Here is a 14,044-nt window from a genome sequence, read left to right as displayed (position 1 = left end):
ATCTCCAAGAATGGCACTAAGAGGTGAGCAGGATATAGTAATGGGCAAGATATGTGTAGCACAGTTTTGGATATGTTGGGTTTTATGGAGGGTGAAGGATGGGACACCACCATAAGTCAAGACTGAAAATGATAGTGGAACATTGAAAGAATCAGCATCACGAGTTGAGGCAGGTGCAGAAACTGATAATGTTAAAGAGATCCAAAGCGAGTGTTCTAGGTGATGAAGAGGATGTAGGGTTTAAAGCTCAATTCTGGGTGGAACATGACAGCATAGTTACAAATGATCTGATCTGCTTGATGGAGTGGCCAGAGAGGTGGAGTATTGGTAAGGAAGAAAGTTTCTGCTGGGGGCCCTATAGGATAGCTTTGATCTTCCTGATATGAGCTTGTTATTGATACAGTCCGACATATGACAGGGAGGAGATACACATACAGTTATTCAGGATCTGCTGTTGGAGAGTCTGATAACACACTGGCAGTTGAGAAGTAGAAAGATTTCAAGCAGGGCATAATCATTAACCACTTATGGCTGGTAAGGCAGGGAAAATTTGTTGTAAGTTGTTTGAAGAAAATGCTGGACCAGTCTTGCAAACATTTATGATTTAATATTGCTCCTTGTTCTAGTTCACAACATGGTGTGGCAGGCTTTTTCAGTCTGAACTATTCAAAATGCCTACAGGAACAGTGAGCTATTATGGCATCTGTGGGCACATGTCTGAAAATTGTTTACTCTGACTAGGCCAGATGATTGATGTGTATAATTAGAATAGTAAGAAATTGCTCAAGCAAAAATAACCCCTCCATCCCTTTATACTCCACAATAAATAATTTGTATTTTGATGTACTTCTTGCAGAAACCTTAAGCGGGGATTTTCCAGTTCCACCCAAAGTCAATGGATGTTTGGCTGCCTCTCCGCCTGTTCTGTCCCGCCTGTGACAGGTCCCACCATTTTGGCCTTAGAATTAAATTAGAGTGTCAGTGCACAGGAAAGACCATCAAGTATATTTGTTTTTAAATCAAATTGTTTACAAAATTGTGTTTTTTTTTCTCTAGGAAAAGACGCTATCAGAGGAGGAAGAGGAGGTGAGTAAAGCTTTTTGAATTTGATGAGTATCCTAAGAGTTTGGTTACATTCTAAGTTGGTTCAGATACTTAATGTCAAAATTGAACAATGTCTAAAGACGCTGAATTCTTTCTAGCATAGTTAGAATCCAACTGCTCAACTCAAAGTTTAAATTCCGTTTCAGACCAGCTGTGAGACTAAAACTAAATTCTCAACTCCTTCTGCACCTCTACCTGTACTCCCAATCATTATTCTTTGTTTCTTAACTATTAGAAGAATAAGGCCAGAATTTTCCGGCTGACGTGTGGATGGCGTAGCCCACACGTCAGCATTTAAAATGACACGTGCTGAAGTCAACGCGTGCCATTGCGATATTTCAATGGGCGGGCACGATCAGTTCGCCCGAAATTAATTGAAGGCTTCATTAAGCCCCTTAACTTGCCAGTTGTGTACGATTTTGAGGGGCCCGTGCGAACTTCGGGTCAGCGCACGGGCCCAACGGGAAGGCAGGTAGGAGATTATTTTAGAAAACTTTTGCAATGTTGGGATATGTGGACTCAGAGGAGTTGTTCATGTTTTTCACAAAGTTAGAATTGATGAAAGTGTTTAAAACATACCTGTGTGATTGTTAGTAGTTCTCATCGATGTCCAAGAGGTTTTTGTGTAAAGTGAAAGCATTCTGCAGACAGCATTCTTTTTCAGCCTTGCAGCTTTCCAGAGGCCTCCATTTAGCCTGGGGCATGGGTTCTGACCTCTCCAATGGAGGCAGCTCCCCTGAGGAGGAAGGGAGGGATAGAATCAGGAAGAGGCCAAGACTGAACAATCAGCCTCCAATGGAGGCACCTTTGGGTGTCCAGGCGCAGCACAAGGGGTGCAGGGCCAAGAGGTTGTCCAAGGTGCAAGGGGCCACAGACGACACCACTATCCTGCTGCCAGGGTACATAGGCGGCGAAGCAGCTACCTCCATATGACTGAGGTGCAGTGCCGAAGGAGGCTCAGACTCTCAAGGGAAACAGTCAACTATATCTGTCAGATGATTGGCCCTGAGATCTCCCCTAACTCTGTGGGTGGACACCCCATGCCAGCGGCTCTGATGCTCACAGATGCCCTCCACTTCTATGCCTCTGGCTCCTTCAAGGGCTGGGTGGGTGATCTTTGTGCTGTCTCCCAATCAGCTGTCCACACTTGTGCCAAGCAGGTTACAGACGCTCTGTTCAGACGGGTATCCACCTTTATCCACTTCCGCTGCGACCACGCAAGTTAGGCACCGCGAGCCAGAGGCTTCGCAGCCAATGCTGGCTTCCCCCGTGTCCAGGGTGCTATAGACTGCATACATGTGGCCATCAAAGCGCCAGCAGGTGAGCCCGGTGCCTTTGTTAATAGGAAGGGCTTCCACTCCATGAACGCACAGATAGTGTGCAATCACAGGATGCAGATTTTACAAGTCTGTGTAAGGTTCCCATGCAGCTCCCATGACACCTTCATCCTCAGACACTCTCAGGTGCCGGGGCTCTTCAGTGCTTCAGCTCGGCTAGATGGTTGGCTGCTGGGTGACAAGGGCTATCCCCTGTGAAGTTGGCTCATGACGCCAGTACGCCGTCCAAGAACAGAAGCTGAGCATCGGTACAATAGGAGCCACAGCACCACAAGGGCTGTGGTGGAGGGAGCCATTGGTCTTCTCAAGATGCGCTTCTGTTGCCTGGACCGCTCAGGGGGCGCACTGCAGTACCCCCCAGATCGCGTCTCTCTGATTGTGGTAGTCTGCTGCGCCCTGCACAATCCTGCGCTGGAAAGGGGAGATAGAATTGACGATGAAGACCTTGACGCCCTGGTTGAGGCTGTACATGATGAATCCAGCAGTGCCTCAGAGGATGAGAAAGCACAGGGCGATGATGAGGGCCACCACAATGACCCGAGTTTACAACAAGGAGGCAGGGACACCCGGGACAATTTAATCCAAAGAACCTTCAGCTAGCTCCACACACATGAATCAGCAGGAACAGCATTGCCTGGCACTTCCACACGTGGCACTTAGATGCTACCTCTTCTACCTGTTCAGCTGCAAATAAGGCCTTGGCACAGAAACATCAACCTCCACTGTAACACTCATGATAATTATGTGAAAATGAAAAAAGCATCACAATGAAAAGATGCTCAGCCATGGTAACAAAGGTGGACTTTATTCTGTCCACAATTAAAGCCCACATGATTATTCGACAATGTTACAAAAAGGGGTCCCTATTCTAAGGCCAGCACAAAATCAGCAGTGACCTACCCGGAGAGTGCCTATGATGCCTTAAGTTTTCGTTTCCGGGTGCCACGTCTAGGTGCCGCCCCATTGCTCAGAGTGGCTTATGAGACAGCCTGCTGACTCTGCTGACTCTGCTGTCCTATTGGCCTAGTTGACCTTGGCGGGCATCCTCTGGCCCGTGGAGCCTGTGATGGCCCCGCCTGGGAGGGAGTGGCCAGCTCCTGAACTGGCACCTCCCCAGTTGTCGCAGCCTTAACAGAAGCAATGTTGACTGGCAGAAGGGCAGTCCTGGTGGAGAGGGCACATCACGATTGCTGGAGGAGATGGTAGGGGCAGAGAGTGCTGACGGCTCCAGCAGCCTGAGGACTGCAGGGGATGAGGCACATGCTGAGTCCGGCACCAATGATGTGCCTCTGGAGTTGTCCCCATTGCAGCAGCTGCAGGAAAGGTGGCAGGAAGTGCAGGGTTGCATGAGGGAATGGTTCAGTTGCTCTCTGCGATGGAGGAGTCTAGGCAGAGTGCATGTGAAGAATCTGCCCTCAGGGCAGAGCATCAGGATCCTTCAATGAGAGATTGGAGCACCATGAGAGGAGCTTGCAGCGATGGCAGGTAGCTGCTGCGCCGATGTGAGATTCAAATCTACCTCCCTGCTCACCGCAGATGCATGGGCACCAAGTGCTGGTGCTTGGTGTCCACAACATCTCCCACAATGGAAAACACCACCTGTGGCCAGAACCACTGTGAGGGCTTGCAGGTCAGAGCGTAACCCAATCATATTTTGACCCATTTGGTGGAAGCCCCTCTCGATGAGAGTCGGCAATCTCTCATTGAAGGATCCTGATGCTCTGCCCTGAGGGCAGATTCTTCACATGCACTCTGCCTAGACTCCTCCATCGCAGAGAGCAACTGAACCATTCCCTCATGCAACCCTGCACTTCCTGCCACCTTTCCTGCAGCTGCTGCAATGGGGACAACTCCAGAGGCACGTCATTGGTGCCGGACTCAGCATGTGCCTCATCCCCTGCAGTCCTCCGGCTGCTGGAGCCGTCAGCACTCTCTGCCCCTACCATCTCCTCCAGCAATCGTGATGTGCCCTCTCCACCAGGACCCGGGACACTAGCCGCTGGTAAATTCCCCACTGAGGTGTGTGTGTCTGTGCTCGTGCCTGGCTGGCCAAAATGATGTGCCGCAAGTTACACATGTTGCCCCTCAGGTGTGGAAGGGGGGCTGCGTTGAGGACGTGCAGGTCGCTCTGGTGGTGATGCTGAAATTAACAACAAGGACAGTGCATCAGTTAGCGTACTTTCAGTTCAACCTTTCATCCCTTTCCCCCCCAGCCTCATTAGTAGCTCACGCTTAAAGACCCTTAAAAGAAGAATATTGGTGAGGTCCAAATGAGTCAAGATGGCCCCAAGCATTAAACCCATGTGCAAACAGGCTGGTTAGATGGCCTCATGAATGACACATGGCTTGTAAAGAACCAGAGGAGTGGGGAGAGCACAGAGGTATCTGATGTGGATGCATTGTTACCCGGATAGCTGCGCGGCTGAGGAAACATTTCAACCAGTTGTGTCATTTTCCACCGAACCCAGGAAATTGAGAGGTCATATTATTGCCCTTCATTTTGTAAGGAGGGATATAGACCGGGTGGCCAGAAGGCAACATTTCCCCTTGGCGCCGGGATGAGTAACGTGGGGTCATTCATCTAAGTTGAGTGCCCTGAGGTTCACAGCTGAGGTGCTGAGGACCTTGTGGACAGAGTAATGTGGGCGCTCTGGCTGAAAGGTGCAGGAGGTCCCAAACCCCCGAAAATAGAATAAGTCTTTGGGTGTACAGCGGCAATCCAATGGCGTGTGAGACCATGGTGACAGTGGTCACAAATGGGATAAGGCGACTTTGGAAGGTGGTGGAGAGGCTATTCATCAAGGGGACGAGGGTCCCTCCTATGTGACCCAGACGTCAGAATGCCTCAGTCAGCGAATGAGCCGTGTTGCAGCATTAACGATCGCAGCAACCATCAGTGGTTTGGATGGTGGGCAGATAGAGTGGATGGGACTGTGGACCTCAAATACCTGCCCGCTGGACCCCAGCCTCGCCACCCCCGGCCGCCCTGGCCTCCTGCCTCCTGCCCAGCTCCATGGCCTGCTCCTCGAATGGGGTGAGGCGCTGGAGGAGGGCACGCCCACCTCCAATCCTCAGGCACTCCCAAAATTGTGGTTACTTTTTGCCTGCAAAACACATTAGAGGATTTACTGGGGCAGGTCGCTCATGTACTCTGCATGCACATGCCGCACTCCAACCACAGTGGGCCACCTGAGGCCTCCAGCAGCTCCTGTCCACACTACTAATGATGAGTCCCCAAAAGATAGTACGGCTAGTCCCAAACCTCTCCCCCTAAGGTCCCCTTGGACACATTCGGTGTCCATCGCTTTGAATAGCACACGGGTCCTAGCGCCCATGGAAAGGAGGATCAAATAGGTGCGGCACCGATGCCAGCAGATGGGAGTTGCCCAAAGGACCTTGAGGCACCCCTTGGACCATGTCATTACCATCAATTTGACATGTGTTGGAGTTCTGAGTATGTGTCTACCGGCCTCCCCTGCAGCTTGCCCCCAAACTACTCAAATGCCACAGAAACAAACAAATGCTGCACAGGAAGTCCATCTCCTCCTCAGCCACTAAGGCTGATGTAAGCATTGTCAGTACCCATTTTCCCACCCAGCTTGTGACAGATGCCCTATGCAGTAACGGCAGCCATACATGGTTGGGTGGTGGTGGTGGGGGGGTGGCAAAGACTAAGGCTGCCTTCTGCCTCAAATAGCCCAGACAGACATGGCACTCACCCGTCCAGAGCACAGCAAATCATTTTCGTTTTCGGCACTGTGTGCCAGTGCGTCTGACATCATCATGGGTACTTACTGGCCTCGCCCACCTCCTCCCACGCCTGCCTGGTAACATGGGGGCCCTCCTCCTCCCATCCTCAGGATACAGAACATCACGTCACTGCCCCACCTCTTCCAGGAGGACAGCAAGGCATGTGTCCAAGAATCTGGGTGCACAGTGGCTCCCCCCGCTGGCCTCTACTGCAGCTTGCACCCCTCCTCCTCCTCCACCTCCTCCTCCTCTGCCCTCCTTGGAGCATTTCTACCTCTCCACGAGTGGCCATGGTGCACTGCTTCAAGCAGGCTGCCTGGCCACTCTTTAAACAAGCTGCCGGCTCCCCATTGGAACCGGCAGTCTGAGGCCGCCCGCCCCATGACTATTTTTCCGTTCTTCACGGGAGTCACAAAGCCGCGGTGTGGGCCTTAATTGGCCTGCCCATGGGAAATGGCGGCACAGCCCGCTTTGCCAGCGGCAATCGGCCACCCACCGCCACCGAGTCGATTGGGCCCGCCTGACCCACAAATGTAAAATTCTACCCTGTGTTTACAACAGACAAATGCTGAATATAAAAGATTAATTCCAAAAATGAGGCAAATTTATAAAGCACTTCTTCAGCTGGTATTTCTAAATATAATTTTATTTCAGTCCAGAGATGACACTGCAGATCTTGTTCTCAGATTACTGTATATTTCTAATGAAAGCCTTTGTCTTTTTTTTAGATGGATGACTATTAATGAAAAAATGGAACTGCAGTGTCAGCTGAGTAAATTAATTCAATTTGCTTCATTATTGAAAGAACAGCCAGCATCCAGAAGATTAATATCTTGAAACTGGGTATTGACATCTGGACATTAAATGCACCTATTTTCATATTACATTGAATTTATTCAAAACATGGTTTTCTTTGAATTTTTAAATAAAAGTTCCACATTGTCTTTGTAGTGACTTTCTTCTATATATGTTGCATTGTAAAGATTTATTGAACAGCAACAAAGTCAATTTGTTGCAAAAGCAAGCTTCCCTGAGTTGAAGAAGAAGAAACTGTCAAGACAAGAGAAGCTACTATGATTTTTTTTTCTGAGCTTTTGCTCCCAGATGAACCATTCGCAGTCAACAAGGACAGTTGTTTCATGACTATAAACCTCAGCTGAGAGAACAGCTTTTCAAGGCCACATTTAAGCAAGGCTAGCAGCTGATAGCAGTCATAATGGTCTTGAATTTTCATGGCATTTAACCTGGTCAGCTCTACAACTAGCGCTGAGACTAAGAGCGGGATTTTCTAGCACTGCCCGCTGTCGTAGTGGTCCAGTCCCGCCAAAAATCGATGGACTTTTGGCTGGGATGACGAATCTTCCACGGTGGGTCCCGCCACAACAGGGCTGGAAAATCCCAGCCTAAGACTGGGTGATGCAGCGACCCAGCCAGAAGTCCATTGACTTTTGGTGGGATTGGACAGTCCCTGTGGTAGGTGGGGCTGGAAAGGCCCACCCTAAGTTTCTAATTCAATGAACTAAATAGTTGGTGGTTCCAGATCATGCTTCCAAAGTAACAGTGGAGGGAGCAGTTCTGGACCTAATGTTCGGAAATGAGCCCAGGCAGGTGGAAGGCGTATCAGTAGGGGAGCATTTTGGAGATAGTGACCATGACTCATTCAAACTTAGGATAATTATGGAAAAGGATAAGGTTGGGCCAGGAATAAAAATTCTAAACTGCGGAAAGGCTAATTTTACTAAGAGGAGATATGATTTGGCCCAAGTGGACTGAGAGCAGCTACTTGCAGATAAAACTGTGTCAAAGCAGTGGGAGGCATTCAAGGAGGTAATAGCATGAGTACATGGCAAGTATGTTCCCGTAAAGACAAAGGGGGGGACCAAGTCCAGAGAACCCTGGATGTCAAGGGACATAAAGGTTAGGATTAAGAAAAAAGCAAAGCTTATGGCAGATACCGAGGGCTTAATTCGGCAAAGTCCCTAGAGTATAAAAAGTGCAGAGGGGAATTTAAAAAGGAAATTAGGAAAGGTAAGAGAGTGCATGAGAAAGCATTGGTGGGTAGAGTAAAGGAAACCCCAAAGGGGTTTTTTAAATATATGAAGAGCAAGAGAATAACTAGAGAAAGAGTAGGGCCAATTAGGGAACATAGCGGTAATCTGTGAGTGGACCTGGAAGATGTGGGTACAATCCTCAATGAATACTTTGCATCAGTCTTCACAATGGAAAAGGACGGCGCAGGTATAGGCATCAGGGTGGAGGACTGTGAAATATTAGAGGAAATTAACAATAAGGGAGAGGATTTTCTAGCGTGTTTAGTGGCCTTAAAAGTGGATAAATCTGCAGGTCTGGATGAGATGTATCCCAGGCTGTTAAGAGGGGCAAGGGAAGAGATATCAGGGGCCCTGGCAGTAATTTTCAAATCCTCCCTGGCCACAGGTGAAGTGCCAGAGGACTGGAGGACTGTTAACGCTGTCCCATTATTTAAAAAGGGAGGAAGGGTTAGACCAGGAAATTACAGCCCAGTCAGTCTAACCTTGGTGGTGGGGAAGTTACTAGAAAGAATTCAGAGGGACAGAACATATCTGCACTTGGAGAGACACAGATTAATCAGGGATAGTCAGCATGGATTTATAAAGGGAAGATCGTGTTTGACAAATTTGATCGAATTTTTTGAGGAGGTAACCAGGGGTAATACATTTGATGTGGTTTACATGGATTTTAGCAAGGCTTTTGATAAGGTCCCTCATGGCAGACTGGTCAAGAAAGTAAGAGCCCATGGGATCCAAGGCAAAGTGGCAAGTTGGATCCAAAATTGGCTGAGAGACAGGAAGCAGAGGGTGATGGTAGAGGGATGTTTCTGTGACTGGAAGTCTGCTTCCAGTGGGGTTCCGCAGGGCTCGGTGCTGGTGCCCTTGCTGTTTGTGGTGTACATAAATGATTTGGACTTAAATATAGGGGGTATGATCAAGAAGTTCGCAGATGACATGAAAATTGGTAGGGTGGTAAATAGTGATGAGGATGTAAACTGCAGGAGGACATCAATGGATTGGTCAGGTGGGCAGAGCAGTGGCAAATGGAATTCAACCTGGAAAAGTGTGAGGTAATGCACTTGGGGAGGGCTAACAAGACAAGGGATTACACTATGAATGGCAGGACCCTGGAAAGTACTGATGATCAGAGTGACCTTGGTGTGCATATCCACAGATCCCTGAGGGTAGCAGGGAAGGTAGATAAAGTGGTTAAGAAGGCATATGGAATACTTGCCTTTATTAGCCAAGGCATAGAATACAAGAGCAGGGAGATTATGCAGGAACTGTATAAAACGCTGGTTAGGCCACAACAGGAGTACTGCGTGCAGCTCTGGTCACTGCATTATAGGAAGGATGTGATTGCGCTGGAGAGGGTGCAGAGGAGATTTACCAGGATACTGCCTGGGCTGGGGAGCTTGAGCTATGAGGAAAGATGGATAGGCTGGGGTTGATTTCCTTGGAGCAGCGAAGGTTGAGAGGGGATCTGATGGAGGTGTATAAGATTATGAGGGGCATAGATAGGGTGGATAGGAAGGCACTTTTTTCCATTAGTAGAGGGGTCAATAACCAGGGGACATGGATTTAAGATAACAGGTAGAAGGCTAAGAGGAGAGTTGAAGAAACGTTTTTTCACCCAGAGCATGGTGGGAGTCCGGAACTCACTGTCTGAATGGGTGGTTGAGTCAGAAACTCTCGTAACATTTAAGAAGTATTTAGATATTCACTTGCGTTGCCATAGCTTCCAGGACTATGGGCCAAGCGCTGGAAAATGGGATTAGTGTAATCAGATCTTTATTGACCGGCATAGACACGATGGGCCACATGGCCTCCTTCTGTGCTGTAAACATCTATGAGTCTAGATGGTCAGCATTCTGTGTCCCAATGCAATCCATCCTGTAAGTCTGCCTAGCATGTTACATTGCTTCTTTGCCAGATGCTTCACCTTTAGAAAATGTTATAAATACACTATGAAGTTTGTAAGATAGTTTATTTTGGACTGTCTCTTTAATTTAGGGTAAAATGGAGGAATTAAGGGGGTCATATGAACCTGTGCTGAATTCTGCCTGACAACAAGCTTGGGTGGTTTGGTTGTTAAAGGGTAAAGGGGAGGCCCCTGTTGTCTTGCTGGGAAGAAGGTGTGAGTTATTCATACCTATAAACAATGACTAGGGCAGTTGGGCTGACAGTGGGTAGACTGTTAGTCTCCAAGTCACAGGGAGATGTTAGCAATGTCAGGTTTTGTAAATGGTTATACTTTAAACTGTTTATTTAATTCCAAGATAGAATGGAGTTGGGGGTTTAGAAGATAATGAATCAGCATTTCTGCCGGTTGTTACAACTGTGCAGTTTATAAGATTATTATGTTTTAGGATTGCATCTTTGGTTTATAAGATTACTATACTTTGGGACTGTCGCTTTAATGATAGGGTAGAGGAAAGGGGAGGTCATATGACCTATGCTGGAATCTGCCTGACAGCAAGCCTGGGTGGTTTAATTGTTAGAGATCATAAGAGACTCACATTGTTTTATTGCAAGGGAGGTACAAGTTATTTACACTTGGGAACAAATGACAGCCATTCCTAAATCCACAATGGGTAGACCCTTTGTCTCCCAAAGTCCCACAAAGGTGGTATCAAGATCAAGTTGTAAACATTTGTGCTGTAAACTACCCCTTCACTTCTAAGATGAAAGAAGAGCGGGGATCAGAGATAACTGATTAGCATTTCTGCTTAGATACAAAGTCAATGTTTTTTCTACTGCCATGGCGAAAAAGATAAAGGAAGCCATTTTGAGATCAGGTTACAGGCTTCCTTATAAACCCAGGGATATCACAGACAGACAGGTGTTGCAGTTTGGTCTTGGATGGTCTGCAGCCAACTGAGAGACAGAGAGCAAAAGGTAGGATTAGTCAGGCCTGCACCTTAAGCAGAGAAATACTGACTATTGTTCACCATGCAGAAGATGGGTGGGGGCTCGTACATGTGACTTCTTTATTGGGCAAGAGGATATTGAAAAGATATATGTTGTAGCTACCATAATGTTGAGTAGTCTAAGACTGATTAGTTATTGACCATGTTCTACATCCACAATTCAATAGTTCTTTTGTAACAACATTAAGCAATCTTCATCACTATTCTACATTTATAACTTAGGTGAGTATATCCAAACAAAATGAATTATGGTCTACTGATCTTGCACATTTCCAATTTTAATCACTCCATCATTGGTAGCATTGCGATTAGTCCTAAGCTCTGGAAATCCCTCCTCAATTTTATCTGCATCTCTACCTTTAAGACACTCCTTAAAACCACCTCTTTGACCAAACTTTTGGTCACCTGTCCAGATATCCCTTCCTGTGGCTCAGTGTCAAATTTTGCTCAGTAAAGTTCTAGTGAAGCGCATCAGGACTTTTGTTGTGCATTGTGCTTAAAGGAGAATAAAGTGGAGAGAACAGACCCAGGAATGTAAAATGAAGAGTGCCATGCTGGTCAGCTTTGCTTTCCCCTCTGTCTAATTCCTGCTTTTTCTGATCAATTATTTATTCTGTTGCTGTGAGTCCCTCCCAGTTTGCAATTCAAGTTTTCTAACATGTCCGTTCAGCCCCTTTCCCCGGATTGCTCTTACTGAGAGTACTGAACTAATCCTAGATTTGTCTGTGTTCAGACAAATGTCCTGCAGAATCATTCAGGGTGGCTCAGAGTATTTATCTCCTGGGTGTAAATAAAGGCAGGTTATTGGCTGTTTCTACAGTTGGTGATCATAATGAACAGAAAAACAAGAAACATTTTATATCAATAGCAATCAGGCATATAAAGTGACAACAGGGAAGAGGAAGCCTTAAGTTTGTTTCCAAGGGATATTCAAATGCTCCTCCTAAACACCCTGGGCATGTAAAGCCTAACACAACTGGCTTTCTGTTTGTAAATGTGATAACATATGTCATTTCAGGGAAAATTACATACTGATAAAAGAACACTTAATTTTTTTCATTTATTTCATTGAATTCTTGGAAATTTTGTGCTTTGATTAATTAATAACTCCATTAATTGTCATATTGTTGGTGCTGTCTTCCACAAAAGACAGCTTATACTAGTTCAATTAATTAATTGAGCAGCAAACAGAGTCGAGGGACTAAATGGCCTACTCCCATCCTATGTTCCTATATAAATGCAAATTGTTGTTATTGATAATCTAAAGTCACATAACTTGTATGTACAATTTTTAAAAAATTGAGTTTCTCTTTTATTCAAACTGCTTGATTGGAAAATTCAAAACATTTTAATGCACAAAAACCTCAACTACCAACAGTTGACACTTAAGACTCTTCTTGAAGCCTACCTCTTTGACCAAGCTTTTGGACAACTGACCTAATATCGCCTTGTGCGGTTCAGTGTTATACTTTTTCTTAGTTTATTCATGGGATGTGGAGGTCACTGGCTAAGCCAGCATTTATTGTCCATCCCTAATTGTTCTTGAAAAGGTGGCAGTGATCTGCCTTCGTGAACCGGTGCACCCATGTGGTGCAGGTACACCCATAGTGCTGTTAGGGAGGGAGTCCAATTTTCTGTAGCGGTTCTGATACAACTGAGTGGCTTGCTAGGCCATTTCAGAAGGCATTTAAGAGTCAACCACGTTGTTGTGGATCTAGAGTCATATGTAGGCCAAACCAGGTAAGGATGGCAGATTTCCATGCTCATCATTAAACTTTCAATTCCAGATTTTTACTGAATTCAAATTCTACCATGTGCTATGGTGGTATTTGGACCTGGGTCCCCAGAGCATTACCCTGGGCCTCTAGATAACTAGTCCAGTGACAATACCACTGCACCACCACCTCCTCTTTGTTTAATAATGCTGCTGTGAACCGCCTTGAGACGTTTCATTACATTAAAGGTGCTATATAAATATAAGCTGTTGTTTATGAACTCACCTAACAGGCACTCATCTGAAGATCTACGTTTCTCTAGATGCTCCATTATTCTGTTCACTCTGTAGTTTTAATATTTTTCTGTCAGCAAAATTGCCATTTCCCCAAGGAGTGATAATTCAACAAAAGGGAAATTGAAATACTCGCCTTTGCAAATTGTCACTTTATAGTGAACGGCTACAGCGTTCTTAAATTCATTGAAAGGTCATCATGACATTTGATATGCTCATGCCAACTGAATAAACAATATCTGAGCTGGGAAAGTGAGGTGCAGACATTACATCAGTATTGTTAAAGGACTCTAGCAATTACCAGTTTATCCCCATGAACTTCATTCTTTTCTCTAGTAGTTTTCAATGGACTTTGTTCAAGGCAACTTGGTGCAAAGTTGTCTTTTTAGTATCAGCAGCTAAGTTATTCAGATTCAAATCAGCTTTATTTTTTGTGAATCAAACATGTTGAATGCAAATTAATCTGCTAAATTCTGAATTATATAAAACTCAGAATACAAATGATTTACATCACTGAAAAACAATAAGAATCTCATAAATAAATAAAATCAGATAGGAGATCAATACAAACTTGATTAGATTCCTGCTGCAGTATTCAAAAGATTCACTCTTAATTTTGATTTTGTTACAATCCTCATGGTGGAGCCATAAACCAAAATAACCAAAGTTACTGAATGGCCCCCAAATGAAGAAATTATTAACAAGATTCCATTTTTTGTAGCTTTTATTTTAACATGACACAACAAAGAAAGATCTTACTCAACCACAAGTATTTACATCACTCCCCACACAAATGTGGCACTTCGTAATTATACAGTTCCAAAATATGCTGTTCTTTATTCAAGCAGGGTAGATCAGGGGTCCCATCTGACAATAGCTTTCACT

At 45.7% G+C, this 14,044-nt stretch overlaps 1 protein-coding gene across 1 annotated transcript in view; it reads left to right on the top strand.

Annotated features, from left to right (window-relative positions):
- The window catches only part of dnai2b (dynein, axonemal, intermediate chain 2b), a 75,327-nt gene extending 68,192 nt beyond the window's left edge, over positions 1-7,135 (top strand). Inside the window, exons 13-14 of the mRNA XM_041217232.1 lie at positions 1,057-1,086; positions 6,920-7,135. Of these exons, the coding sequence (XP_041073166.1) occupies positions 1,057-1,086; positions 6,920-6,934 (45 nt within the window). The 3' untranslated portion in view covers positions 6,935-7,135. The remainder of the gene's footprint in view (positions 1-1,056; positions 1,087-6,919) is intronic.
- The last annotated feature ends 6,909 nt before the right edge of the window (positions 7,136-14,044 follow it).

The sequence above is a fragment of the Carcharodon carcharias genome, chromosome 22 (genome assembly GCF_017639515.1).
Source record: "Carcharodon carcharias isolate sCarCar2 chromosome 22, sCarCar2.pri, whole genome shotgun sequence".
NCBI classification, from domain to species: domain Eukaryota; kingdom Metazoa; phylum Chordata; class Chondrichthyes; order Lamniformes; family Lamnidae; genus Carcharodon; species Carcharodon carcharias.
Note: the sequence above shows the minus strand (reverse complement) of the source record. Positions and strands in the feature narration are given on the sequence as shown.